This window comes from Lichenostomus cassidix, chromosome 18 (assembly GCF_008360975.1).
Source record: "Lichenostomus cassidix isolate B80296 chromosome 18, HeHo_3.0, whole genome shotgun sequence".
In the NCBI taxonomy this organism is placed as follows: domain Eukaryota; kingdom Metazoa; phylum Chordata; class Aves; order Passeriformes; family Meliphagidae; genus Lichenostomus; species Lichenostomus cassidix.
Genome location: NC_139498.1, coordinates 2670975 through 2696659, shown reverse-complemented (window position 1 = coordinate 2696659; position 25685 = coordinate 2670975). Strand labels below are relative to the sequence as shown.

The 25685-nt window shown below is 63.4% G+C and overlaps 5 protein-coding genes across 5 annotated transcripts; 1 reads left to right on the top strand and 4 right to left on the bottom strand.

Moving 5' to 3' along the window:
- Positions 1-237: 237 nt before the first annotated feature.
- Positions 238-4279, bottom strand: GPR142 (G protein-coupled receptor 142). The gene is made up of 3 exons (XM_085077410.1): positions 3591-4279; positions 1926-2087; positions 238-1602 (listed from the first exon to the last, which is right to left on the bottom strand). Exons 2-3 carry the CDS (start codon positions 2068-2070, stop codon positions 749-751), a joined length of 999 nt encoding a protein of 332 aa, XP_084933536.1. The 5' UTR covers positions 2071-2087; positions 3591-4279; the 3' UTR covers positions 238-748.
- Positions 4280-5502: 1223 nt separating this feature from the next.
- BTBD17 (BTB domain containing 17) lies at positions 5503-9295 on the top strand. Its single transcript, XM_085077403.1, has 3 exons — positions 5503-6028; positions 7018-7294; positions 7714-9295. Exons 1-3 carry the CDS (start codon positions 5626-5628, stop codon positions 8792-8794), a joined length of 1761 nt encoding a protein of 586 aa, XP_084933529.1. The 5' UTR covers positions 5503-5625; the 3' UTR covers positions 8795-9295.
- A 641-nt stretch (positions 9296-9936) lies between these two features.
- DNAI2 (dynein axonemal intermediate chain 2) lies at positions 9937-15147 on the bottom strand. Its single transcript, XM_085077405.1, has 12 exons — positions 14290-15147; positions 14011-14172; positions 13822-13940; positions 13147-13289; positions 12485-12598; positions 11964-12103; positions 11640-11762; positions 11120-11346; positions 10835-10970; positions 10611-10757; positions 10312-10509; positions 9937-10228 (listed from the first exon to the last, which is right to left on the bottom strand). The coding sequence occupies exons 1-12, from the start codon at positions 14470-14472 to the stop codon at positions 10220-10222; spliced, it is 1701 nt and encodes a 566-aa protein (XP_084933531.1). The 5' UTR covers positions 14473-15147; the 3' UTR covers positions 9937-10219.
- A 289-nt stretch (positions 15148-15436) lies between these two features.
- TTYH2 (tweety family member 2) lies at positions 15437-22534 on the bottom strand. Its single transcript, XM_085077409.1, has 14 exons — positions 22324-22534; positions 21613-21785; positions 20312-20423; positions 19725-19945; positions 19532-19627; positions 19376-19448; positions 19221-19290; positions 19033-19088; positions 18849-18941; positions 18681-18773; positions 18459-18601; positions 18067-18252; positions 17907-17985; positions 15437-16605 (listed from the first exon to the last, which is right to left on the bottom strand). The coding sequence occupies exons 1-14, from the start codon at positions 22450-22452 to the stop codon at positions 16528-16530; spliced, it is 1602 nt and encodes a 533-aa protein (XP_084933535.1). The 5' UTR covers positions 22453-22534; the 3' UTR covers positions 15437-16527.
- Positions 22535-22988: 454 nt separating this feature from the next.
- RPL38 (ribosomal protein L38) lies at positions 22989-24846 on the bottom strand. The gene is made up of 5 exons (XM_085077416.1): positions 24742-24846; positions 24506-24532; positions 24077-24137; positions 23307-23429; positions 22989-23086 (listed from the first exon to the last, which is right to left on the bottom strand). Exons 2-5 carry the CDS (start codon positions 24506-24508, stop codon positions 23061-23063), a joined length of 213 nt encoding a protein of 70 aa, XP_084933542.1. The 5' UTR covers positions 24509-24532; positions 24742-24846; the 3' UTR covers positions 22989-23060.
- Positions 24847-25685: the final 839 nt, after the last annotated feature.

Below are 25685 nucleotides of genomic sequence, written 5' to 3'. Positions count from 1 at the left end.
GTGGGCAGCTCTGTGTGCACCCGCTGTTGGGGGGCATCGTGACCCCCACCCCTGCAACGGGTGGAAGATGCTGCAGCCTTGTGCTGGGGGTGGGGGCTGCAGCCTGGCTGCTGCCAGGGGGATTAATGGGTGGGGGGCAGGAGCTGGGATCTTACTAAGTGTCCAGACCCCGCTGCTGGGGACACCAGACACCTCAGCACTCCCCGGGCAGCAGGGCAGGGGCACGGGGGTGGGCAGGGCAGAGGGTCCCCGTGCCAGAGACGCTGGTGCAGAGTGCCCCCATTACCCCCAGGGAGCCAGACCCAGGCAGAGTTTTGGTCTCAGCACGGTAGTTTATGGAGTGGCACCCAGTGGGCACCACATCCTTGTCAGAGCTCGCAGGAGCTCACTCGTGCCCACCACCCCTCACCATGGGCAGCCCCTGGGCTCCCCAGGACCTTCAGTGCCACAAGCTTGGGCGTGTCCTGGAGGAATTCCATGGAGGAGTTCCCTGGAAGAGTTCCAATGTTGCATGAGGGGCTGAGCACGGGCAGGGCTGAGCTGCCAATCCTGGAGTGCTCTTGCCAGGGCGGCACCACGATGTCCCCAAACGAGCATCCGGGCACAACCACCTCCTTCTGCCACCACCAGCAGCATTAACTCTGGCTCTGCGGAGGGTGGGTGTCCCCACGGCAGGGTCTCCCTGGGTCCCAGTGGGATGTGTAGAGCTGGGTGGGCACCAGGACCACCGTCTGGGCACTGCCTCATCTCAGAGCGCAGTACTGCCCAGCAGCTTCAGTGGTTTCAGAGCCGGGGGTGGGAAGTGGCCACTGCCACGGTGGGGGCCATGCTGGGGGTGTCCCCGCAGCACCTCGCCCACCGTGCGGCGGAAGGTCTGGCTGACAAAGCAGTAGAGGAAGAAGTTGAGGGAGGTGTTGAGCATGGCCACCATGTTGGCGATGTCCAAGGCCAGGTGCACGCGCCAGTCCCTCCTGACTGAGGCCACATAGAGGTGGCACATCATGACCACGGTCCGGGGAGCCCAGAGCACGATGAAGACGGTGGTGACGGCCAGCAGAAGGGCCGTGGTCTTGCCACCACCAGCACGCCTCCGCCTCTTCAGCTTGCGGATGATGATGGAGTTGGTGGCCAGGAAGATGCTGCAGGGCAGGAAGTAGATGGTGATGCAGTGCAGCCACTTGAGCACCGTGTCCAGCGCTGTGGGGGGGTCGGCGTCACGCCACATGTCCAGCCACCAGTAGAAAGGGATGCCGGTGGCCAGTGCCGCGGCGAAGACGGCAGCGATGATCTTGCGGGTGCGCCGCGGGTAGGACACGGTGCGGTAGCGCAGCGGGTGGCACAGGGCCACGTAGCGGTCCACAGTCAGCAGGACGGTGACCCAGGTGGAGGCGTGGTTGGCCGTGAACTCCAGCACATTGACGGTGTGGATGAAGGCGCTGGGCACCGCCCGTGCCAGGATGGCCGTCTGCAGGATGAAGCCCACGAAGATGATGAAGACCTGGGTGAGGATGTCGGAGGTGGTCAGGGCCAGCAGGTACCAGTATGATGACTTCTTGGTCCTGGTGGCCAGGCGGGACAGGGCCACGGCGGTCAGGATGTTCACTGGAGGGAGGGGAGCGAAGGGTGGAGGTGATAGCCAGGGGCTCACAGCCCCTGCTACAGTACCCAGGACCCTGGGGGTGCCCAGGCTTCAGCTGGGGGGGAGCTATAAATATCCTGATGCTGTGGGGATTTGCTGGGCTGATTAATCTCTTCCGTGTGTCAGCCCAAGCAACACAAGTGCCATCTGTCCCCGTGGCGGTGGCACCTGCCCTGGGGCTGGACAGCACAGCCAGGCACTGGGGCCAGATCCAAGGCTCAGGGGGAGCAGGTTGGGTCCCTCAATCCCGAGAACTTTCCTTCAACAGCCCCCCGAGCCCTCTCACCTGGCAGCCCCAGACCCAGCAGGACACTGTAATACACGATGGGGATGATGCCGACCAGGCAGGGTGACCGCTCCAGCTCTGGCCCTGGTTCCAGCTCTGGCTGTGCCCACGACTCTGCTGTGCTGTTGGGCACTGGGACTGTCATATTCCACCACAGATCGGCTGTGAGGGGAGACAGGGAGCATCAGGAGGATGAAGGTCTTGATAGCACCTGGGTGGGAGGTCAGCTGACGTGCCACTGGGGGCTTGGGGACAGGGACCGTCACCTGGGTGTCCCCACTTGGGCTGGATCCTAGGTCCCTTGTCCTGTAGCATCCATTGACAGTGGCAGCTCCAAAAAGTGCCATTGCAGGCAGACCCGGGGCTGCTGCACCCATGGGAGCCAATGCTCTCCAAGCTCCTTGTGCCATGTCCCAGCAGAGCCCCCACTGCCGGAGCTGCTCCCTCTTTATCCCTCAGCCCCGTTTTTGTAGAAAACCACATTAAAACACCATGTTCTCGGGCAGCTGCCAGCAGAGGGAGGCCCTGGCCCCCAGCCCGGGCTGGGTGCCACCCGCCGGGTCCCAGTGGTGGCAGAGAGGACCCAGAGGTGCCAATGGGGGGTCCCGGTGGTGCCAAAGGTGGGGTGGCCATCTCCAGGCTGCTAACTGGAGTCATTTTCCAGCTTATCAGGCTGAGGCAGCGGGGCTGGAGAAGCCTGGCAGCTGCCCTGCCCACGGCCCTGCCCGCATCCGCATCCTGATCCGCATCCGCATCCCTATCTCCGCCCGATCCCTGCCCGACCCCTCTGCCCTCTCCCCACGCCCGGATCGTGCCCACGCTGCCCTCGCCCATTCATAAACCACGGCGGCTCCACCCCCTGCCCAGCTCTGCGCTCCTATTGGCTCAGGGCAGCCAGGCCCCACCCAATCCGGGCGGTGTTCGCCGGGCGCGGCCAGAGCTGAGCGCTGCGTTTTGATTGGTCAGAATCCCCCCCAAATTTGCATCCCCGGGGGACCGGCAACCCCCGCGCCCCGGTGCCGGGGAGGGTACGGGAGGATGGGGGTGCCGGGGGGTCCTGGAGGGTGCGGGGTGCTCTTTGCGGGGTTTGTTGTGGGATGGAGGGGAACGGGGTGCAAAGGGGAGTCCTGAGCTCAGGGAGGGGGTACGGGGCAGCACTCCGCTCCCAGTCTGACCGTGGCTCGGGGGCACCCCAAATTCCCCTTGTCCCAGACACTACAGACATCCGATGGCTCCGGGGCCGGGGGGCGGACCGGTCACTTCTCTCTCCCGTTCCGAGATTCCCGGTGATGGATTTGCTGGCCCAGCAGTGCCCGAGGTGTGTGTGTGGGATCGCGGGGGTCCCACCTCCCCGACCCTGGAACTTCCGGCCGGACCCAAGTACAAATCCTGACCGGAGCCCGAGGGAAATGCGGGGGGGAGGATGGGAGAGCGGAGGGGTGCCAATTAACTGCAAATTAGCTCCGGTTCATCAGCAGGAGGTCCCACGTCCCCCGCGGAACTGGGGCATCGATCGGCTGAAGCCACGGCAGGATCGCCTTAACCCTTTCCCAGCCCGGATCGCTTTTGCGCTGTTGTGGCGGGCCGTTCTCTCTGGGCTCCCCTTTCCCCCCCCTCCCTGCCCGGGGTCCCGCTCCCCAAACCCTGCGGGACAGGGGCTCTCACCTGGGTGGCTCCAGTGCCACCCGCCGGGCGTGCCGTGCCACCTTCCCGGGTCCTGGTGTTTCCCACGGACACACCGGTGTCCTTGTCCCTGTCGCTGTCCGTGTTGCCGATGGTGTCCGTGTCCTCTCCGGTGTCTGTGTCCCCACTGGTGTCCCTGTGCTTGCCGGTGCCCGTGTCCCTCTTGGTGCCCGTGTCCCTGCCGGTGTCCCTGTCGGTGTCCCTGTCCCCACCGGCACCCGCAGCATGGCACAGCCTCCCGGGGCGCGGGACACGGGGCGGAGGGAGGGCGCCGTGGGCAGAGCCACGGGCAGAGCCGCGGGCTGGGCTGGCTGGGCGCAGGGACGTCACCGGGCCCGGCGGCTCCCGCGGGGGCCAGGGAAGGGGTCACCTGGGAAGCTCCGAGTGACCGCGACAGAGCTCGTCCCCACCGCAGGGCAATAGGGATGCTGGTACGGGGGCAAGAGGGCAGCTGGGTCCGCGGCCACCTCTGGGGAGACAGAGGAGCGGGTGTGGACGGGGTGTGACGTGTGACTGTGCACACGAGTGTGAATCCGTGTGTGCTGCCTGCGTGTTCCTGCTGGGCTCTGCCCTGGCTGCTCCGGAGTGCCCACTGCCAGGACACCGTGCCCGTGCCTCAGTTTCTCCAGCAGCACAGGGAGGAGTGGACAGGCTGATGTCCCCTGACATCATCCCCTGGATCCCTGCGTCCACCTCTGTCTCTCCGGTGCCCCCCAGCCCGCGGGGCGATGCCCTGGCATTGCTGCCTGGCACAGGTCGCTATGGTGAGCCAGCCCTGCACCGCCGCAGCCGCAATCTCCGGACCAGAACAGCTGCTCCCTCACCTCACCGCGGGCTGGGGGATGTCACCCTGTCCCCTGGTGACCTCCAGCTGTCCCCCGTGTCCCCGCATAGCCACCTCACCCCCGTGAGCAGCTGATGCCCCCGCGGGGGTCCCTGGCTGTGGGTGCCCCCCGGGCTGGCACGGAGCCGGCGGCGCGCCGGGCACACGTTCCCACAAGCTGTTGTTTATCGGGCGGGTTGTGAAATGAGGCGTCGGAGGACGCGGTGAGCCGTGCACCGGCTGTGCCGTGGCGGGGGCCCCGTCCCCCAGGCCCCGCGGTGCGGGGACACCCGCGCCCTGCTGGCACCCTGATTTTGGGGTCCCCTGCCCTGTGGGGGCACAGGGCTTGAGCATCACCCGCCTGCCCGACCCTACAAGGGCCAGGGAGCCCCAGGAGTGTGGCATGGGGTGGTTGGCGGCTTGTCCTTCTCCCCCCCGCCCATGGGGTAGGGACAGATGGTGATCCCACCCCCTCGGCAGCTGCAGCAACATCTGCCCCTGCTCAACATCTGGACACCATGTCTAAGCCCGTGTTCAGACTCTGCTGTACATGGGACGGGGCGCCTCAGCCCCGTGACTCATGTGAGCCCAAACCTGTCCTCAGAAGGCCCCGCCAGCACCACAGGACCCTCGGCCATGCGGCAGCGCCGGCGGCACCGTGCCAGGGCTGGGCAAGCTGATGCCAAGGGACAGATGGCCTGAGCAGCGTCCTCCCCCCAGCTGAAGCCCCTGGTCCAGCACGGACTCCCCTGACCACCACGTTCCCCATCTCAAGGCCACGTCATGGTGTCCCCTTGGGTCCTGGGGTGCGACAAAGGACACAGTCACCCCGCAGTGTCACCTCTCGGTACCGCGGGCAGGCTCCTCACGCTGCCACCAGGGCCACAGCCAAAGTGGGGTTGACACCACTTGGCTGACACACGGCTGTTCCTCCCCTGCTCACCCACCCTCACCCCCAGCCTGCGCCTGTGGCACTGGGACTTTGGGGGGACCCCAGGCCCACGGTGAAGCCCCCCAAGGGCGGGCGGGGGGCCAGGGAAGTTGCCCAGGGTGCACGGGCGGCCTCTTGGCTGCAAAGGCTGGGAAAAGGGCAGGCAGTTCCTGCCGGCAGCGCGGATGCCATGGTGATGGGCTGCTGCCGGCATGAATACCCATGAGCCGGGGGGAGCGGGAGGCCACCGAGCTGTGCCCTGAATGCAAAGACCCCGGCACAAAGGGCCGCGGCCACGCGTGAGGCTCCAGCGTGGCGGTGCCAGCAGCGGGTGCCACACGGCGACGTCCCCTCGCCACAGCCCAGCGGGATGCCCTGCCACAGCACCCCGGGGTGCGGGGCTGGGGGTCAGGGTGGGATGCAGGGAGGCTGGGAGCGGTTCCCTTGGCAACGGCCGGTCCCAGTTTCCACCAATCGATGCGGCGGCGCGGGCGAGCGGGCCGGGAGGGCGCGTGGCCTACATAAGCCCCGGGCGCGCAGCGTGTGCCGCACCCGGCAGATGCGCCTGCGACGCCATGGCCAGGCTGACGGGCACCCGGCCCGTGGCCACCCGCCGCTGGGGCTGTGCCGCCGCCTTCCTCCTCCTCCTCCTCACCGTGCAAGCCGGTAAGGGTGGCCGTGACGGGGGGAGGCGCGGAGGGTCCCCGAGCCGTGGGTGCCGCTGCCCTCGCCGGGTGCCGGGGTGCGGCTCGGCGGCTGATGCAGAGCTGAGCGCGTCTCTCTGGCTGCCGTCGCTGTGCCGGGGAGGGATGGAAGTGGCTCCTGGATGATGTGCCGCACTCTCGGAGCTGGGTTGTGCTCGCTGGTGGCTGGGGAAGGGTTCGGTGCGGTGGGCAGAGAAGTCCAGCACCGCGGGGTACAGGGCGTCTGCTCCCCTTCCCCGTCCCCGCTCAGCCGGTCTTAAGCTGAAGGGTAATCCGTCAGCAAGACGGGATTTGAGAGGCAAGATGGATTTGAGACAGACGGGGCCAAATTCCTCCTGGGGGAAGGATGCTCTGAGAAGCGGGTGGGAATGGTGCCAGGAGGGAGAAGAGGAGAGGAAGGAAGGATCCCTGTGCCCACAGGAGCGTGGACACCCCTGTCCCACATTCCCGGGTCCCTCTCCAGTCCCTGTTGGGATCCCAGCACAGACCTGCCGTGACACCAGGGCGGCCAGCGTCTCCAGGCTCTGCATCCTTGGGTGCGGGGCAGAGTGTGTGTGGCTCCCCACACCCACGGGCCCTCTGTCCCCTCGTGTATCCAGCCGGGAGGTGGGAGATCAGGGCAATGCCCGGGGCTCGCTCTGCCCTCAGTGGGGACAGGCTCAGGACAGGCAGACCGGGCTGAGAGCCAGTGCTGCCGGCACCCAGCCATTTCCCATCACACCCCAACCAGGGACATGGTGGTCTCAGTCCTTCTGCTGCAGAAAGGCAGTTTTTTGGCTCTCAGAGACACAAATCTCCCCATGTCCTTTGTCCCCCCACACCCATTTGGCACCAGCAGCCCTTTGGCACTGGGGGAGCAGAGGGAGGAGGTGCACAGCCCCCCAGTAACCCCACCCCACCTCAGTGCCTGGGGCTGGGGTGCAGCACTGGAACGGTCCCATCTCCTCACAGCCCAAAAAGCCGACTTTAGTGGGGACGCCACGGCGGCCACCATCAACCACTCGCTGACGCTGCTGCAGCGGCTGCAGGAGCTGCTGCAGAACGGCAATGGCAGCGACTCGGTGCTGCGGGTCCGCTCGGCTGCCTCCGATGAGGCCAAGGTGTTCCACACACACCAGCTGCTGCTCAGCCTCCAGAGCGAGGTCTTCGAGAGCCTCCTGCGCAACCAGAGCGTCGTGACCCTGCATGAGCCGCCCGAGACTGCCGCGCTCTTCGAGAAGTTCATCAGGTGCGTGGGGACCCTGTGGGATGGGGATGTCAGGAGGATGCAGCTCTCCTGGGGACCATAGGGAACCCCACAGGATGGGGATGCCCAGAGGGATGCAGCCAAGGAAGGGGGAGTTTCCCTTGGGAACCACGGGGACCTCGTGGGATGTGCATTTTGGGAGGGATGCAGCCCTGGAGGGAGGATACTCCCCTGGGAACTGTGAGGACCCCACATGATGGGAACACCCAGAGGGAAGTATCCAAGAAGAGGGGATACTTCCCTGGGGATCCCACAGGATGCAGCCTGGAAGGGAGATGCTGCCCTGAGAACCCTGGGGACCCCATGGGATGGGAATACTTGTAGAGCAGAGGTTGCTCCCCTGGGAACTGAGCTGCCAGGGATGGGCATCTCCATTGTTACCACCCCCTGCTCTGCCCCAGGTACCTGTACTGCGGGGGGGTCTCCATCCTGCTGCACCAGGCCATCCCCATGCACCAGCTGGCCAGCAAGTACCGGGTCTGGGGACTGCAGCGTGGCGTGGCCGAGTACATGAGGACCCACCTGGCCAGCGAGTCGAGCCAGGGCCACGTGGTGGGCTGGTACCACTACGCCGTGCGCGTCGGGGATGTGGCTCTGCAGGAGAGCTGCCTCCAGTTCCTGGCCTGGAACCTGTCAGCGGTGCTGGGCAGCGCCGAGTGGGGCTCAGTGAGCGTGGAGCTGCTGCTGCTGCTGCTGGAGCGCTCTGACCTGGTGCTGCACAGTGAGCTGGAGCTCTACACCGCCGTGGAGAGCTGGCTGAGCCGCCGGCAGCCCGAGGTGGCTGTGGCCGAGAGGGTGCTGCGTGCCATCCGCTACCCCATGATCGCTCCCAACCAGCTGTTCCGGCTGCAGGCGCAGTCGGCGGTGCTGGCGCGGCACCGCGGCGCGGTGCAGGACCTGCTCTTCCAGGCTTTCCAGTTCCACGCCGCCTCCCCGCTCCACTTCGCCAAGTACTTCGACGTCAACTGCAGCATGTTCCTGCCCCGCAACTACCTCGCGCCCAGCTGGGGCTCCCAGTGGGTCATCACCAACCCGGCGCGGGATGACCGCAGCACCAGCTTCCAGACCCAGCTGGGGCCCAGCAGCCACGACGCCGGCAAGAGGGTGACCTGGAACGTGCTGTTCTCGCCGCGCTGGCTGCCCGTCAGCCTGCGCCCCGTGTACTCGGACTCGGTGGCGGGTGCCATCCAGCCCGTGCGCATCGAGGACGGGCGCCCGCGCCTCGTCATCACCCCGGCCATGAGCAGCCCTGACTTCGCCGGCGTCAGCTTCCAGAAGACGGTGCTGGTGGGAGTGAGGCAGCAGGGCCGCGTGCTGGTCAAGCACGCCTACAGCTTCCACCAGAGCTCGGACGAGGCGGCCGATTTCCTGGCGCACGCCGACCTGCAGAAACGCACCTCCGAGTACCTCATCGACAACTCCCTGCACCTCCACATCATCATCAAGCCTGTCTACCACTCCCTCATCAAGACGAAGAAGTAACGAGGCATAGCCAGCTCCGGCCATGCCAGCCCCAGCTGTGTGGGGGGAACGCTTGGTCCTGTAGGTAGATGGGGGTCCCCATCCTGGGGGGCTCCAGGACTGTGTTCTGCACTGCCCACCCCTCCCTGAGTGTTCCCCTGCAATGTCCTGTCCCCATCGCTGTCCCTGGGGATGGAGGATGCTGAGAGTGCCCCAGACCCGTGTGGAGGGTGCAGGAGGTGAAATTTGCAGCCCACAGGCACATCACAGACCCCACCAGGTGCAGGGATGGGGACAGGGACAGCCCATCCTTCCTGTGAGGCAGCACTGGGGTCCCTCGGTGTGGGCAGCTGGGTCCAGCTCGGGGGCAAATGGAGCTGCCCAGGTTCGGGGTGAGGGGCCCATGTGCCACCCTCAGTAGAGGAGGGTGGGGGGCACTGTCCCCACTGGCAGTGGCAGCTGCCACGTCCCTGTCCAGGCACCCCCACCCCCTTCCTAATAAAGCAGAAAATGAGTGTGGGACGTGTGAGGCATCTTTGGGGTGACGCCACTCCCCAGCTCAGCCCCTTTTAATGGAACCCCTGAGAAGGAAAACACCCATCCAGGCATGGATGCATTTCCCTGTGGGGATGTGGGTCCCTCCTTGGGATGGGTTTGGCATAGAAAGAGCTGGCCCTGGCAGAGCTGGCACGGGGTGCTGCACAGGTAATCAGGAGAGGCACAGATGGCCTGGGGAAGTGTCCTCCTGGAGGGCTCCCCCTCAGCCCACAGGGAGCCACCTGTGTGATGTCCCCATCGCTGTGACAGTGCTGCTGGCAGCTTGTTAATGATTAATTAATGGCAGCTGGTGGGTGCTACCAGCAGGACTGTGTTTACCCAGCACTGATAACCCCGGCTCGGGGGGTGCTCCTGTGGGGACACCGGGCTCTCCAGCTGGGAGGGGGCCTGGAGGGGACTAGGACCCCCCTGCTGCCACCAGCCACCGTGCTGTGCCCTGCTCCATGGGCTGAGGACACTGAAGGACACCCTATGCTGCTGTGAATTCTTGGCTGTGCTCAGCCACCGGTTTTGAGTGTCCTGACTCAAGGAAGGGGCATGAGGAGCAGGAGGACGTGACTTTCCCACCCTCTGCTCGACCCTGCTGTGACAAAAGAGGAAGTATGACGTGGAAAGCATTGGTTTATTCACATCAAAGAAAAGCAGGATGCAAAGGCCAGGGAGCAGCTGTGGGGTCTGGGGTCTGCAGAGGCACCCCACTTGCCACCCCATGAGGGCAGAGAGTCCACGAGGGCAGAGAGCTCAGGAAAGCTGCCCAGCTCAGGGACAATTGCCTTGTCCCTGCACCAGCTCTGGCACGGAGGGGAAAGGAAGGTGCAGCTGGAGCACACTGACCTTGGCATCCTCCTCCTCTTCCTCCCGGTTTTCCTACTCTGCAGCCGCCAAGCCCTATTCATCCTGAAAGACAGAAGTTTCAGGGTGAAACCCCTGCCCTTGGTGGGGTCCCTGCTGTGGTGGCCAGACTGTCCTGTCCCCACTACCTCTTCCCCGCCATCCTGGCCCCTCCTCCGCTGCTCCGCCTTGATGGCGGCGAGGAAATCTGTGCGGGTCTGCTCGAACATCTCCTGAGCGTTCTCCTGCTCCTCTTGCTTAGCCCGTGCCCGCTGCTCCTCCCGCAGCAGCCGCTCCCGATGTTTGTCCTGCAGGACCTTCTCCCGCCTCGTCTCCCGCTCGAACATCTGCGGTGGGATGTGGGGGGTGCAGGGGACCCTGTGCTGTGCTTGGGGACACCATAGGGCGGCAGGCAGAGTGCAGGGCTCAGCTGGGAAATGGTACATACTGTGGAGGTCACGGTCTTCTCGTTCCTCTTCATGGTGCTGAGCCCTGGGGAGATCTCCAGGAGGGAGACTGTGCCCAGCCTGGTGCCACAGCCAATGATGCGCCCATTGTCCTGCGAGCGCAGGCTGAGCAGGGGGTCATTGGACACCTGGGGACAGGGCATAGGTGGGTGGTGACACTCGGCCCTGGGGTGATGTGAGGATCCCAGAGGTGCTGGGGACCCACCTTGAGGCTGAGGGAAGGGTTCTTCTGGTGGAAGAGGAAGTCCCAGACGTCCAGGGTCCCATCTGACTTGGTGGTGAAGAACACAGCTGGCTTCACGGGGCTCCAGCACCCATCCAGCACGTAGGGAATGTGGTACCTGCCAGCAGAGCCACCCCTCAGCCACACTGGCACTGCCCTGCCTCAGTCACTGGCCTGTGCCAGCACTCAGAGCTGACCAGACCCCACTGCCACCTGAACAACCCCTGAGGATGATTTCTGGTCGAGTAAACACCCCCTGACACCTACTTGGTCTCCATAATTGGTGATGAATCCAGGAGCTCCTCCGTCCAGATCCGAGCAGTCCAGTCACCGACTGACAGGAAGACTTTGGGGAAGAAGGGGTTCCTCATCACAGTGTAGACAGCCCCGATGTGGCCCCTGAAGATGTTGGCAATTTTGTCAGCCGGTGTCTTGGCGTCGCGGTTGCAGGAGACGATGATGCCCTGCTCTGTGCCCACCAGGAACTTGCCGGGCTGGGGGTGGGAGCAGGAGGGTGCAGCTGTCAGCAGAGTGGAGCCCCCATGGTATGGGGGCAGCTGGAGGGTCCTGCTGCAGCCAGAGTCCTGGGACCCACTGCCATTTGGGGGTTTAGGGACTGAAATGCCAGCAGGACCCTGTGTTTTTGGAGCACATCAGCCCCCAATTCTTCTGAAGGCACCTGGCCCTGGGCTGCGTCCATGGGAGTGGCCAGGCACTGCCCTGCGCCCAGCTGGGCTCCCCCTCCTGCCCAGGGCTGGCTGTGGGTGGTGGGCACAGGAACACTCACCAAGGAGGGTGAAAAGTCCAGGGAGATGGCACCCAGAGCATCCTTCTGCTGCTCTTGCCGGGTGATGTCCAAGATCAGCCTGTCGCTGGGCTCTGACATCTTGCGGATGTCCCACCACAGGACCTGCAGGGGACAAGGCGTGGCAGGGCCTGTGGGGGCTGCTCCCAGCACAGCTGAAGGTGCTGGCAGTCCTGGAGCCCAGCAGCTGCCCCATGCCAGCCTGGGGCACTTGGATCTTGTGCTGCTGATGGGCAGAGTGGGCACAGGAAGCTCTTTAAAGTCCCCTCAGGAGCCCCTGGTCCCTCCCCTGCCCTGGCTCCTCACCTTCCCATCAGTGGAGCCTGTCAAGCACTCGGTGCCTGTTCGGGAGAGCAGCCAGCATGCTCCGTACACAGGCTCCCTGTGGCTGAAATCCACGGGGGTAATCTCCACGGGCAGCCCCCCTTTCCTGGTGTCCCACAACACTGGGAAGGAAAAGAAAAGCTCTCGCCCAGCTCCTTACCTTGTCACATTTCCCCCCACTGTCCAAGTTGGAACAGGGAGCAAACCTCACGTGGTGCTTCCCAGAGATCATCTGGGAGGTGGGAGCACAGCATCCACCCTGCTCAGCCCCCAGATCCATCCATCCATCCATCCATCCATCCATCCATCCATCCACCCATCCAAGTGCTGCAAAGGGCTCCCTGGCACAATGTCTTCCCCTCCCTGGGTACCTGCTCAGCACCCACCTGTGTGTGAGCACACACCTGTCCCCAGGCAAATCCCAGTGGCAGCACTGATGCCATGACATCCCAGGAGTGCAGCAGTGCTGGAGCCTGGCTGGTGCAGAATTAAACCCCCCTCACCTATCTGCCCATTGTAGCAGCCTCCCAGCACGTGATGCCAGTCCTTGGAATTGTATTCCAGGGTCACCATAGGGGACGAGGGCTTGAGGGTGAGCTCTGGGTTGTAGGGGCTTTCTGCCAAGGAGGGATGAGAGAAGAGCAAAGGGTGAAGGCAGCCCTCCAAAAGCAGCCCTCTGCCCACCCCTTTGCCCCCTACCCAGTTCCCTGCCACAGCTGTGTGGGATGAGGTGCACATGTCACTGGGAGCTGGCCTGGGGACAGACCCCCAGCACACAAATCTGCATTCCCACCCCTCTTCTTTGTTCTTTTCACTCCAAAGTACATCAGGTGTGAGTGAGGCTTGGATAGATCAGGGCAAGTCTCACCCTGGGCTCCTGCTGCCTCTTTCTTCCATTTTTGACCCAATTGAACCACACCAAGACAAGAACCTCGTCCGAGGCTCCAGCCTCTGCTGCCTGTCATGGCTCTGGAGCCATGTAGTGGGATTTTAGTGGTTATTTCCCACCTTCCAGCTCCCATTCCTCCCTGTTTCTGCACTGCTGTGTGGGCAAAGCAGGATTCTCCCCCCACTGACCCTCCCCAAGGTGCTGCAAGGCCTCATCCTGCTCTCTGAGACACAAAGTGCTTCCAGTATCGACTGGTGGGTTTGCCCTTCCCCTTACCGAGATCCCAGATGTAGGAATCAAAGCTCATGTCTTTCCTGCTGTCCTGGAAGTCCAGGCTGCAATAAGCCACGGCCACTGCCCTGTTGCCATCGGGGTGCCAGGAGAGGCGCGTGGCCATCCTCTTGGTGGTGTTGGGGTCCCTTTGGGGTGACAGATCAGCCAAGAGAGGTCAGTTTGCAAATCCATGGGATGAATGTCTCCCAAAGGGAATTGTGGGAATCACAATGAAACCAATCTGCAGCCCTTGAGCCTTGAGTGCAGGAAATGATTCTACCGGGGGTCGGGCTGGGGGAGAAGAGTTGATGATTTCATCGTCTTTCCAGTCATACCTTTCTAAAAATCCTATTATCTTACTGGATCTGACTCCTAAATACCTCTGATGTGGAAATTAACCTTTGAGGCACCAAAAAATAAGAAGGAAAATCCAAAAGCACTGTCAGGAGATGCTCAGAGCTGAGTCTGACCCTGTTTTCCATCCCCAAATCACCTGGGCAGGGTGAGGGGCAGGGATGGAGTGATAGAGCAGGGAGGGTTCAGCAGGTCTCTCCACCCACAAACTGCACCAGGACCATCTCAAACCCACTGGAATTTAGCTCCTAAAGCTTTTCCACCTCCTTTGAAGGTGGTTTGACCCTGCTGTGGCTCTGGCGAGCCCCCCCCCATCTGTGCCACCTGAGGACAACGATGGTTTTGGCATAGGGATGCTCCTCTTCATCATCTCCCTCTTCCTCTGGAAAATATTCCTCGTAGATGTCGATGGCGTTGTTCTGCCTGATGTAGTGCTCCATCAGCTGCAGGGAGAGCATGGCTGTGTGTCTGGGGTGCTCAGAGGGTTCGGGGGGGATCAGAGCAGGGTCTTACGGAGCCGAGGCGCTGGACACTCCTGGTGTAGACCTCTTCCCTCTCCACCTCCTCCCGGTAGCGTGTGGTCAGCTCCGAGTTCCTGTAGTCGACCTCCTTGGGCCACCCGCCCTCCACATGGTTCACACCCTGGATCGACGTCTCTGCCCTGTCTGTGTTCATCTGGGCATGGGGGACACGGAGGGGTCAGAGGCCCTGAGCCCAGAGGGTACCAGACACACCTCGTCCCCTCGGGCCAGCTGCACTCCACGTGGTTGACATCCTGGCATGTCCCCGTACCTCGTGCAAGGCCATGACAGGAGCCTGCTGCACGCCAATGTCCACGGGGTCCTGGGGGATGAAGTCATCAGCCAGGCTGGGGTCCGGCGGGATGTCCACGGTCACCTCGGGGCCCCAGTCCGAGAAGCTGCAGGGCCGCCCGAACTCGCTGCGCTTCCGCGTGTACTCCAGCTTGATGTCCATGGTGGGAGGGAGTGAAAGGAGTGCGGGGCTTGGGGATGGAGGGTCCACAAAGGGAGCCTCAAAAAGGAGTGAGGACCTCAGGGATGGGGAGGTGCAATAGGGGTGGAGGGCTTTGGGGAACCCTAAAAGGAAACAGGGGCCTCAGGGAGGAAGGGAGAGTTCCTAAAGAGTGGGAGCCTCTGATAGGACCCCGAAAGGGAGTGGGGATCTCAGGGATGGAGAAGTGGTCCTGGAAGGGAGCAGGGATCTCAGGGAGCTCCAAGCAGGAGCGAGGGTTTCTGGGATGAAAGGGTGTAAAAGGGAATGGCAGATTCAGGGAGACCCAAATATAGAGGGGGAGGGAGGACCCCAAAAGGGACTGGGAGCCTCAGGGAGCTCCAGAAGCCAGTGGGAGTCTTGGGAATGTCCCAAAAGGAAATGGGAACCTCAGCGAAGCCCAAATGTGAGCAAGGACCCTGGGGAGGGGGGACCTTGAGAGGGCCTGGGGGCTTCAGGGGTTGCTCTGAAAGGCAGCAGGAGCCTCAGGGAGCACCAAAACGGAGCTGAGATGCAGGGAGGGAGTGATGAAGAATACAGGGTGACAAGGGACCCCGCGGAGGACTCGGGACCCCGCTTGGGCCTGGTCCCGTCCCGCTCCTGGTGAGGCCTAACCCCGGACGCGTCGCCGTTGCCAGGCAACAGTTTGACATCCCCACGTGACACCGGCGTGACTATCACGTGACACCGTCCAGCAGCGCCCTTCCCACAATGGCGGCGGGGGAAATCACGTGACGTTCGCCATCTTGGGAAGGTCAACTCAACGGTCCGCCCAACACTGAATATCCAAAAACAAAACAAAAAACCCAAAAAAAATCCCTCCCAAAAAAAACCCCACCAAAACCAAAACCAGACAACCAACCAAACAAAAAACCCAACAAAAACCCCAAAAAATCCCACAAAAGAAACCACAACCGGGAGAGATAAATTTAGTCCAAGTGTTTATTATCTTTTTCCCCAAAAGGGCACATACAAATCCAGCCGGACTCCAACTCCCTTCGGAGTCCTTCAGTTAGTTCACATGCGGTTACAACAGCTCTTCTACCAGTACCGTTACATGGAAACGTTAAAAGCCAAAAAAATAAAAAAAAGTCTCTCGGGATTTTCCCCTAGAGGAGGGATGCTAGTCAGGGGGGATATGGAGGGAGGAGTCAGGGGGATGTCCTGGCCTTGGGATGGGGTGACACACACTGTCCTGTGTGCACAGTTTGGGGGTCTGGGTGGGATGGGGCAGGGGGTCCATCTCTGCTTCAGGGGGAAGGAGCCTTTCCTGGGGATCCCTGTGCTGAAGAGCAGCCCTAAAGGACCAAGCTCAGCTCATGCTGGTCTCCCAGCTCCTCAGCCTGGAGCCCTGGAAGTGCTGGATGAGCCCCCAGGGTGGCAGGTCTATGCTGTGCCTCCCCAGGCACCTCATCCACCCCAGGGATGCCCCTGTCCCTCTCCTAGGGGATTAGTGACCACTCCAGGGCTGCAGGAGGAGGGGAGCCTGCCCCAGCCCACACCTGCCCTGGGGAGCCAAAACGAGCTTAAACCCACCCCAAAACCCCCTACCAACCCCACTGCAGTGACGGTGGCACTGTTCCAGAGCCAGCACCTCTGTCACCTCCCACATCCCAGGGGCAAAGTAAAGGACAACCAGCATGGCCAAAGCATCCAGCCTGGGAACACTCTGGCCAGGGGGCAGCGAGGGGGGCGTGGGGAGCAGGAATAGCCGGGAAGGGGCGTGGGGAAGGGGTTGGGATCACTAGTGGTTGGTGCTGCATTGCTACAGGAGCTCCTGCCCGGACCTGGGGGCAGCATGTCCAGGGATTTGTGCTCCAGAACGTTCCCGAGGTGGCACAGGGAAAGGAGACACCGGAGCAGCCCCTCTGTGCTCCCGGGACCCCGTAAGGCAGCAGGGTTTGGGTCCGGGGGGCTGCCGAGGGGAGGGGGGTGCCGGGGGGCTCATCCTCCAGCCCCTGCCGCGTCTCCTACCGCGTGTTCTCCGAGGGTCTTTGGTTTCCCCAGCGGGATCTCCTCCTAGGCTGGGAAGTCGCCGCGGTGCCGGACGTGCTCATCGGTGACCGCCAGGTACGTGGCTCTCATGCTCGGGGAGTACTGGGGGGACACAAGGGGTCAGCACCCCAAAAAACCCCACCACCCAGCCCCTGCGCTGCCTCCAAGGTGCCTGGGACTGTTCCCATGCGAATTAATCCCTAATTAATCTGCCAGGTGGGCATGGAGAGGGTCAGACCCTGCTCTCAGTCTCCCTGAGTACTAGGGGAGATGAGACCTCCCCAAGGCAAGACCTTTCAAGCCCATCCAGCTCTGCTTTGTCTCCCTTCCCAGGTTCATCCTCCACCTTCCCTGCTCCAGCCCAGCAGCACCAAATCTGCCCAAATCACCCCAAATCTGCCTGTGGGACACCAGCAAGCCCGAGCTTCCAGCCCCCCAGGATCACATTGCTCCAGGATTTCACAGCAGGGAGGATCACCCCAGCCAGGCATTAAGGAAGATTATTCTGAGTTTGTTATTTCTGGACGGGGAAAGTCTTTCCTCAGGGATCTGAATCCTGGATAAATTAGACTATTCAGGCCTGGGAGAAGTGCTCCAATTAATCCCCCCACTCTGTACCCCCCTGGGAAGAGGCTCTCGCCAGCTGCCAGGTCAAGCTTCCACCTGATGGAAAAAATTCATTCCTGGAAGAGGGGAGCACAGTATTCCTGCCATGGCAGCATTCCTGGAGCTCTGTGCTGCCTGGGAGGGGTTTCACTGCTCTGGGGATGGAGATGGGGACCAGCATCCCAACATGTGGGAGCTGAAAATTCTCCTGGAACATGGCTGGGGATAAAATGTGGCCCTTTGTCCCCCCTCCCTGAGCTCTCTGCATCCCAGAAGCCAAGCAGGAAAAGGGGATGGAGGGAGGCGGAAGTGGCTGAACTTACTCTTGATGGGCAACTTAGCTCCAAAATAATGGATGCAAAAAATTAAAAGAAATCACAAAAAAAAAAGAAATAAAAAAAGGAAAAAAAAAAGACAAAAAAAAGACAAAAAAAAAAAAGACAAGGAATAAAAAATAAAGCAGCAATACCAGACAGGGCGGGATTAACGAGCAGGGGAAATGGGAACGTGAAGGGAGAGACTGCCAGGAGCGTCCTCTGAGAGCCAGGATGGAGAGGAAACACAGGGAAGGGAGGGTTATTTTGGACTCCCCAGCACGTGGCTGTGCCCCCTCCCCGTGAGTGGCTGGGAATTGGGTTAGAGCTGGCAGGGGGAACCACACCCTCTGCAAGGCAGGAGGGACCAGCATCTCCCATCCCTGTCCCACCCCGGCGAGGGGCTCTCAGTGACCCCGAGTGACCCCCCAAGGTGACCCCCCCGGGGTGTCAGAAGGACTTGGCCCCTGTTGCCCACCGTACCGTGGGAGGAGGAGACCCTCTGCCGATGAGGGGCACGTTCTCATAGCGGGGGTTCCCTCCGAAGAGCACAGCCTGGTTCCTGGGGGGCACAGCGAGACCCCTGTCACCCCCTGTCCCCAGCACAGCTCCGTCCCTGCAGCAGGGGCTCAGGGGGTCTCACATGTACTCGGAGACAGGGGCGTTGGACACGGTCTGAGCCGGGGGGTGGAGGCTGCTCTGGCTGCCCAGGCTGCTGCTGTAGCTGCAGAAGCTGCGCAGTTGCCCCCGCGGCGGGCGGTGCGTGGCGATGCGCCGAGCCTGCGGGTTGAAGGGGTCCTCCTCGTCCATGTCATCGTAGTCCTGGTCCCTGTGGGCACAAGGTGCTGGCACTCACACCCTGGGTCCCAAAGGTGGGGGTCTCTGTGTGCAGACCTGGTGTGCAGGTGGCTCTGTGCCCACGGTGAGGGCAGGGGGCTGTGGGCAGGGGTCTCTGGGCACAGAGGGCAGGGGGCTGTGGGCACACAGGGAAGGGGTCTTTGGGCACAGGGGGCAGGGGGCTGTGGGCACACCCACCGCCCGGCCAGCTGCTTCCAGGCACGTGGGGCTGCACAGATGACGGTGGAGAAAGCGGCAGCCGCCAGCAGGGAGAAGAGCCCGAGGTAGAGCAGCCCCTCCACGCCGTCGTAGCAGATCCCAATGAGGCCATCCAGGTAATCCTGGCAGGACACAAGCAGGGCAGCGCTGGTGGCACTGCAGGGGGACCCCAGAGGTGGTCCCTGGTTGTCCCCCACTCACCTTGTGCAGCCCCCGGCAGTCCAGCAGGGCTGTCAGCTGGTGCAGGCTGGTCTCTGAGGAGTTGAGGAGCTGCTGGACCCCCAGCAGGTCTTTCTGCAGGAAAAGGGGGGTCAGGCAGTGCTGGGGAGCAGAGGGGGATGCGGAGACCCCTGGTTCCCCCTGCTGTACCTCAGCTGTTGGGAAGAGGGGCAGTGCATACTGGATGAGCCCCTGGATCTGGATCTGCATGGTGGTCAGTGAGCGCTGGAACACAGTGAGAGCCTGGGGGGAGAGAGTGGGGGACAGTCACAGACCCCCCAGGACTTCCCCCAGCCCCAGGCAGCACCAAGGTGGACACCTGACCCCCCTGTACCTGCTGGAAGGGGCTGCTCAGGCTCTGGTCACAGTACAGGTAATAATGAACCACCTCTGCAAGGAGAACAGGAACATCAGCAGGAGCATCCCGAGGCACAGGGAGTGGTGGAGGGGACAATGGCAGCGGGGGGCACTGGACCCCAGGTGGGTTTTGGGGTCCTGCCTGAGCTCACCCCCAGCTCTCACCTGCGCTGATCTCATCATCTGTCTGGTTCATGATGAACTTGTCTGGGGCCACGCAGAAGTCACTGGTGCCCTGCAGGGACAGTGGGACATCATGGGTGCCCACAGTGCTTGGCACAGCCCCAGCCAGCCCTTCCCTCCCCTCCTGCCCCACTCACCACCGCAGCCGCCGTGTCCACAGCCATGGAGGCCCAGCTGAGGACGAGCATGAGCAGCCCACAGCACAGCATCCTGTGGAGAGAGCAGAGAGCACGAGTGGGGAGCGTGGCTGGGGGTCCCCATGAGCCCCCCAAGGCCATCCCCAGGGTACTCACATGACCAGGAGGCAGCGGGAATGCTTGGCCAGCCCCAGGCAGGCCAGCAGGCAGACGGTGAGGACGAGGATGAAGAAGAGCAGGTAAGCCAACCACCTGGGTGCAGAGGAAGGCTCTGTCACACACTGCCACCTCCCCAGCCCTGCCGGGATGCCCCCAGCACCGCCCTGCTCGCCGGTAATGCCGAGCTCACCGGTAATACTCGACATAGGCGACCTGTCCTGACAGCTCGGTGAGGTCAGCACTGACACCCCGCCAGGCTGGCAGCCCCTGGAGCTGCAGGACGATGCTGCTGGCCAGCTGCTGAGTGAACTTGAGGGTCTGCAAGTAATCCCCCCGCGAGGCCAGGAGCTCGTTCAGCCGTACCAGGTGCTGCTCCAGCGCTCCCTCCATCTGCAGCGTGGTGCTGGCAACCTGTGGCCAACGGGATGGTCACTCCCTGGGATGGTCAGCCCCCCCAAAATGGTCAGCCCCCCACCAGCCTGACAGAGCCATGTACCCCATCCCTGGGATGCTCTTTCTCCAGGAGAGCAATCCCACCCCAACCCGCTGTGCCCAAGACGGATCCATCCCTCAGAACAGCTCCGCCACAGCCCTCCCTGCCCCGCCAGGCCACAAAGGTCCCATTCTGTGGGGTGACGTCAGCCTCCCGCGCTCGGCACAGCACAGCCACCCCGGGGGCTCGGCAGGAGCAGCCGGATGTCCCTCCTTGGCGCCTCAACCGAGCCCAGAACACGGGATTGATGCGCCCTGGGGGACACGGAGGGGCTGTGGCCCTACCAGGGAGTCGATGCCAGTGAGGGTCTGGTTGGCGTGGTCCAGGGCGTAGAGCAGCTGGAAAACCCCATCATTGGTCTCGCTGTTCCCGTAGAAGCCGATGCCAACGGCCGCGCTGTGGGCAGAGAGGGGACCCAGTGAGAGGGGAGGGACATGCTCACCCTGTGACACCGGCTGGGCAGGGGACACTCCCTAGAGCACCTCGGGACAGCCCAGCAATGGCAGGGCAGAGACAAAGAGTGGGACAGGGACAGCACCATGATGGGAACCAGCTGCTGCTGGTGACAGGGGCCTGGGGACAGCCGAAGCTGCTCCGTGGACACAGGGCAGGTCGGAAGCTCCTCCTGCCAAACCCGGAGAGATTGAGGGCGGAGGGGCTGGGCCAAGCAGATTAGGGGAATCCGCTGGAAGCGCCGTGGCTCCCGATTAAACCTTCAGCTGGGAGCTGAAAGGGCTCCAGGCGAGTCCTCTGCAGATGCTGCAGAGCTCCCCACGGAGCTGGGATGGAGCTCGGAGCTGGCCCTGAGCAGGGTGGCTGTGTCCTGGCTGGGCACATGCCCATATGGGGTCTGTGCACGTAGTGCTCGCCAATGGCCACCACTAACCCTTAAACAGCCACCAACAGGCTGTTGGGGGGTTCAAAGCCCCCGGGAGCTGCAGAGTGACCCCCCCGCCATGGTGGGGGGGCTGGGGGGAGCACGCTGAGCTCATTAGTGCCGATTCCCATTTCTCTGTTTCCCTGCTCCACGCGAGGCTCACAGGCAGCCATCTCACTCCGCCCCAGCAAAGCAGCCCCTTTGTCTGGAGCCAGAGTCGTGGCCAGGCAGCCAAAGGGGCCCGTGGCCCATCCTGTCCCCCACCGGCCAGGAATCCCGTGGGACACTCAGGATGGTTGCTGGGTGGTCCTCCCAGCCACGGGCTGCCCCAAACTGAGGTGGGCTTGAAAAACCCCCAGAGCGGTGCTGGGTGAAGAAGCATCCCCTTGTCTAATTGTTGTGGTTGCAATTAAGGTCGGGCACAAGGGACCTGCCAGCTGGGTCACGCTGCCGCCCGCCATCTGCTCCGGGCTGGGATTAGCGACCAGCCCTGCTCCCGCCCAGGATTAGCCGGGAAGGCAGCACAGCCGTGACGGGGACGGGGCTGGCCCGCAGCTGGTCCCTGGGGCTGCCCCAGCAGCTGCACGGGAGGAGGCAGGGATGGAGCACATTTAATTGCACAGATCTAATTAAAGCGACTCGTGGCTGGAACGCAGAGTCCCCTCAGTGATGGGGGGGACAGCACCGGGTCCCTGTCCCCCTCCTCACCAGCAGATGAGCCCGGCGGCGACGGCCATCCAGGTGACACAACACGAGTGGGGCCGCTTGGTCTCGGGGTCCTGGTCCCTCTTGCAGCAGCACAGGCAGATCAGGTACACGGTCAGGAAGAGGAGGTTGAGGCCGAGGCATACGGCGGCCACCAAGCCCAGGAAAAGCAGCGACTGGGAAGGAGAGAGGGGACAGTCAGCAGCCGTGCCCGTGACCCGCTCGTGTGCCCGGGATGCGGCCGCGTTCGGCGCCCCACGGGACCATCACGTGGGGAAGAGGAAGTGTCCCTGTCCCCATCCCAATCCCTGTCCCCATTCCCACGCACGGCCGCCAAGCCGCGGTCGCCGAGCCGGGGGTGCAGCTGCCCTTTGCCGGGATGTTGGGGCACAGGCACACCGGCATTGTCCCCCCACCCTCATTTAGGGGGCACAGCGCGCCGCGCCCCGGGATGCCGGGGGGCCACGGCGGGTCCGGGAGCGAAGGGCAGGGGCTGAGGAGGACCAAAGGAAGCGGTGAAGCCGGGAGGGGAGCGGCGGGGCCGGGGGTGCCTGTGCCGGCTGGCCCGGGGGGGGCCGGGCGATGAAAGGCGCTTTGTGCGCCGTGAGATCAGAGCTGGCTCCGGGCGCCGCCGGGGAGAGGCTCGGGGGCGGCGGGGCGAGCGGGACCCTGCCCGGGGAGGGGCCGGGGGGCGCGGGGGTCCCGGGCCGGTACCTGCTGGTAGTCGGGGTCCTGCGGGCGGAAGGTGGAGGGCACGGGCTGCAGGCGCGGGCCGCGGTGCGGGAGCCCGTGCAGCCAGGCCGCCCACCAGGGCGCCAGGTAATCGGCGCGGGCGGGCCCCATGGCGGGCCGGGGTCGCCGCGCTGCCGGGCGGGGGGCGGCGGTGCCGCCACGCCGCGGGCTCTGCCCGCCCGCCCCGGGCACGCCCTGCACTCCACCCACCGGCACCGCCCCTCCGGCCCGCCCCTCGCTCCGCCCCGGACCGGCCGCCGCGCTCCGTGATCGCCGAGCCGCTCGCAGCGCAGCGCTCCCCGCAAGGACAGCGCGCAGCCTCCCCCCGCCATGGGGGCACCGCACAGCCCACTGCCCCCGCTACAGGGACCGGGAGGTACAGAGCACACCGCCCAAGGGACACGCTGGTGGCCCTGTGTGCCAACCTGGGCTGTGCCAGCCCCGGTCCTACAAGTCCCATCCCCAGCTGTCATCCCAAGGCCACCCATGAGGCAGAGGGCAGCTCCGGGTCTGGTGAATCCCCCGATGCCCACACCGTGCCAGAACCAGCCCCTGCACCCCTCTGCTGGGAGCTCTGACCCACACCAGCCCCGGGACCCCCAGAGTGGCTCCAGGGCCAGGAACAAGAAGTTGTGAAACACTAAACGTGACACCGAGAACAGTTTTTTATTTATTTTAACAAACACGGAAAATCCAACAGGTACCCAGCTCATCCCGGCTCATTTCAGCTCCTTCACGGCCAGACCTGGGGAGGAGAGAGAGGACATGGATTGGCAGGGCTCAGGCATGGAAGGGCTGTCTGGAGACCTCTGGCTCCCTGAGAACACCAAGCACTGACCCAGGCAAGGCACTGGTGGTGACACCAGTTCCAGGGACAGCGGGAGATCCCCAGGGACCCTTCCACAAGGAGGGGGTCTCACGGCCCCCCTCAATCCCAACCATCCTACACAAGATTCCCAGGATACCTGGGGGCAGGGACTGCTTCAGCTTCTCAGCCTTCTCCTTGTCGGTGATGACCAGGGTGTAGAGGTACCGGCTGCAGCGCACCTTGAACTTCACATTGTCCTTGTTCTTCTTGATCTTCACAGCTGTGGGATGGAGGGGACAGCAGGGACATCCCAGGGTCATCCCTGGAAAACCCAACCCACTCCCTTCCCTGTGCAGAGCCCTACAGCTCCACTCGGAGTGAGGAACGGGAGGAATAAAGCTCTGTGAGGGCTGAACTCTCCCTTCTCGCCCACACCAAAACATTCCCGGGGGATCCTGTGACAGCTGGATCCAAACAAGCAGCAGAAGAGTGAAAACTCTTCCCGTGTTGTTGAACAGTGAGACAAGGCAGTGCTTTGTCTCAATTATCCTCATTTTGTGGTGGCAACAAAAATCTCTCCTCGGGGATGAATCACCCGTCGTGACAGAACTCCCAATATCCGACACAACATCCCACAGAGCAGGGTGGTGTTTGGGAATGGCTTCCAGTGAGCTTCACCTCAGGTTTGGCCACACATCCCATGGCAAGCAGCAGTGGGAATGCAGAACTGGGAGCACCATTCCCTGGGGGATCCCACCCCGGACCCCCAAGTCCCCCTGCCCACAGGAATGGCCTGGATCACTGAAACAAAGCCATGCCAGGTCACCCTGCATCCCTGGGCATTGCCAAGCCAGGGAGCACCTCAATCCCCACAGGGACATGTGCTGGAGCATCCCACCCCTCTCTCGCCCAGAGACCCTCACTCACATTTGGCGTCCTTCCGCCGCGCCGTCAGCAGGAAATCCTTGATCTCCTCAATTTTGCGAGGCTGGAAAGTCAAACAGAAACTCATGGAATGGTTCGCGTTGGGAGGAACCCTAAAGATCATCCCATTTCACCCCCTGCCATGGGCAGGAACACCTTCCAGGCCTGGAGCACCTCCGGGGATGTCTTCTCAGCCCGAAGCTCATTCTCCAGCTCATGCTGTGGCCACAGAATCCCCCAGGAGCCCCCTGCTCACCCACCTCCCAATCTGCACCATGCCCCGAACTTGGCACACCAGGGACCCCCAGAGCCAGCCCTCCCTCACCTCCACACGAGAATCCCCCTCCCCATTTTGCACCCTGTCCAGGGCCAGACACGCCAGGCACCTCCACCCTCCCCCCGGGGATCGCCCGCAGCCCCCCGGCCCCTCACCATGGTCCCGGATTCGGTCGCTCCAACCTGCGGCACAAACGAGCAAAGATGGTGTCAGCTCAGCCCCCGGCCCGTCACCTCCCCCGCCACAGCCACCCGCCCGCCATCGGGTCCCCCCGCGCCCCCTCCTTCCCCTTCTCTCCCCCGGGGCCGCCCGGTGCTGCGAGGCCGCGGATGGCGGCGGATGGCGGCGGATTCCCCAGGCCCCCCCGGCTCCCCCAGCCGCCATCGCTCACCCGCAGCCGCTACGCACAAAACGGAAGTGAGCGCGGCACTTCCGCCTCCGCGGCCGCACATCCTACGGCGCGGCCGGAGGGACAAAAAGCTCCGGATCGCGACCGCCGCGGCGGCGCCTGACGTGAGTTTGCTGGGCCTCAGCTCCCGGCGCGGCCAAGGGAGGCTGCGGGGGAAATTTTGGGCACCGCCAGCGTCCCAGAGCCACCCGGACACGGCCGGGAATGTGGGGTAGGGCTGTCTGAGCGGGCTGCTTGCGGTTTCTCGGAATCTCTCGGGAGGATGATCCATCCATCCATTCATCTCAGCCCTGAGCCAGAGAACCCCGGCAGATGCTGGAGCTCCATGACCCTAGCAGGGCTGTAATGGACCGGTTTTGCCACAAGAGAGAGCTTCAATCCCGCTGAAAAACCGCGAAGCCATTCAAACCACCCCAAAAACCCTGGCCAGGCTCCCTGGGGATGGGTGGCGGGGAGGAGAGACCCCATCCTGTCACTGTCCTGCACCTCTTCTGTCCCCATCCCATCCTGTCACTGTCCTGCACCTCTTCTGTCCCCATCCCATCCTGTCACTGTCCTGCACCTCTTCTGTCCCCAGCCCCATCCTGTCACTGTCCTGCACCTCTTCTGTCCCCAGCCCCATCCTGTCACTGTCCTGCACCTCTTCTGTCCCCATCCTGTCACTGTCCTGCACCTCTTCTGTCCCCATCCCATCCTGTCACTGTCCTGCACCTCTTCTGTCCCCATCCTGTCACTGTCCTGCACCTCTTCTGTCCCCATCCCATCCTGCCCAGCCCTGAGTGGGGCTGGACCGGGATTTGGGGGTGCTGGGATGCTCCATAGGGATGCTGGATGGGGTCACAACCCTCCCAGTTTCTCCCAGTATCACCCCAAGCCCAGTGACTGGGCTGAACCCCCCAGCTCCCAGCCCAGGGCTCCCACCCAGG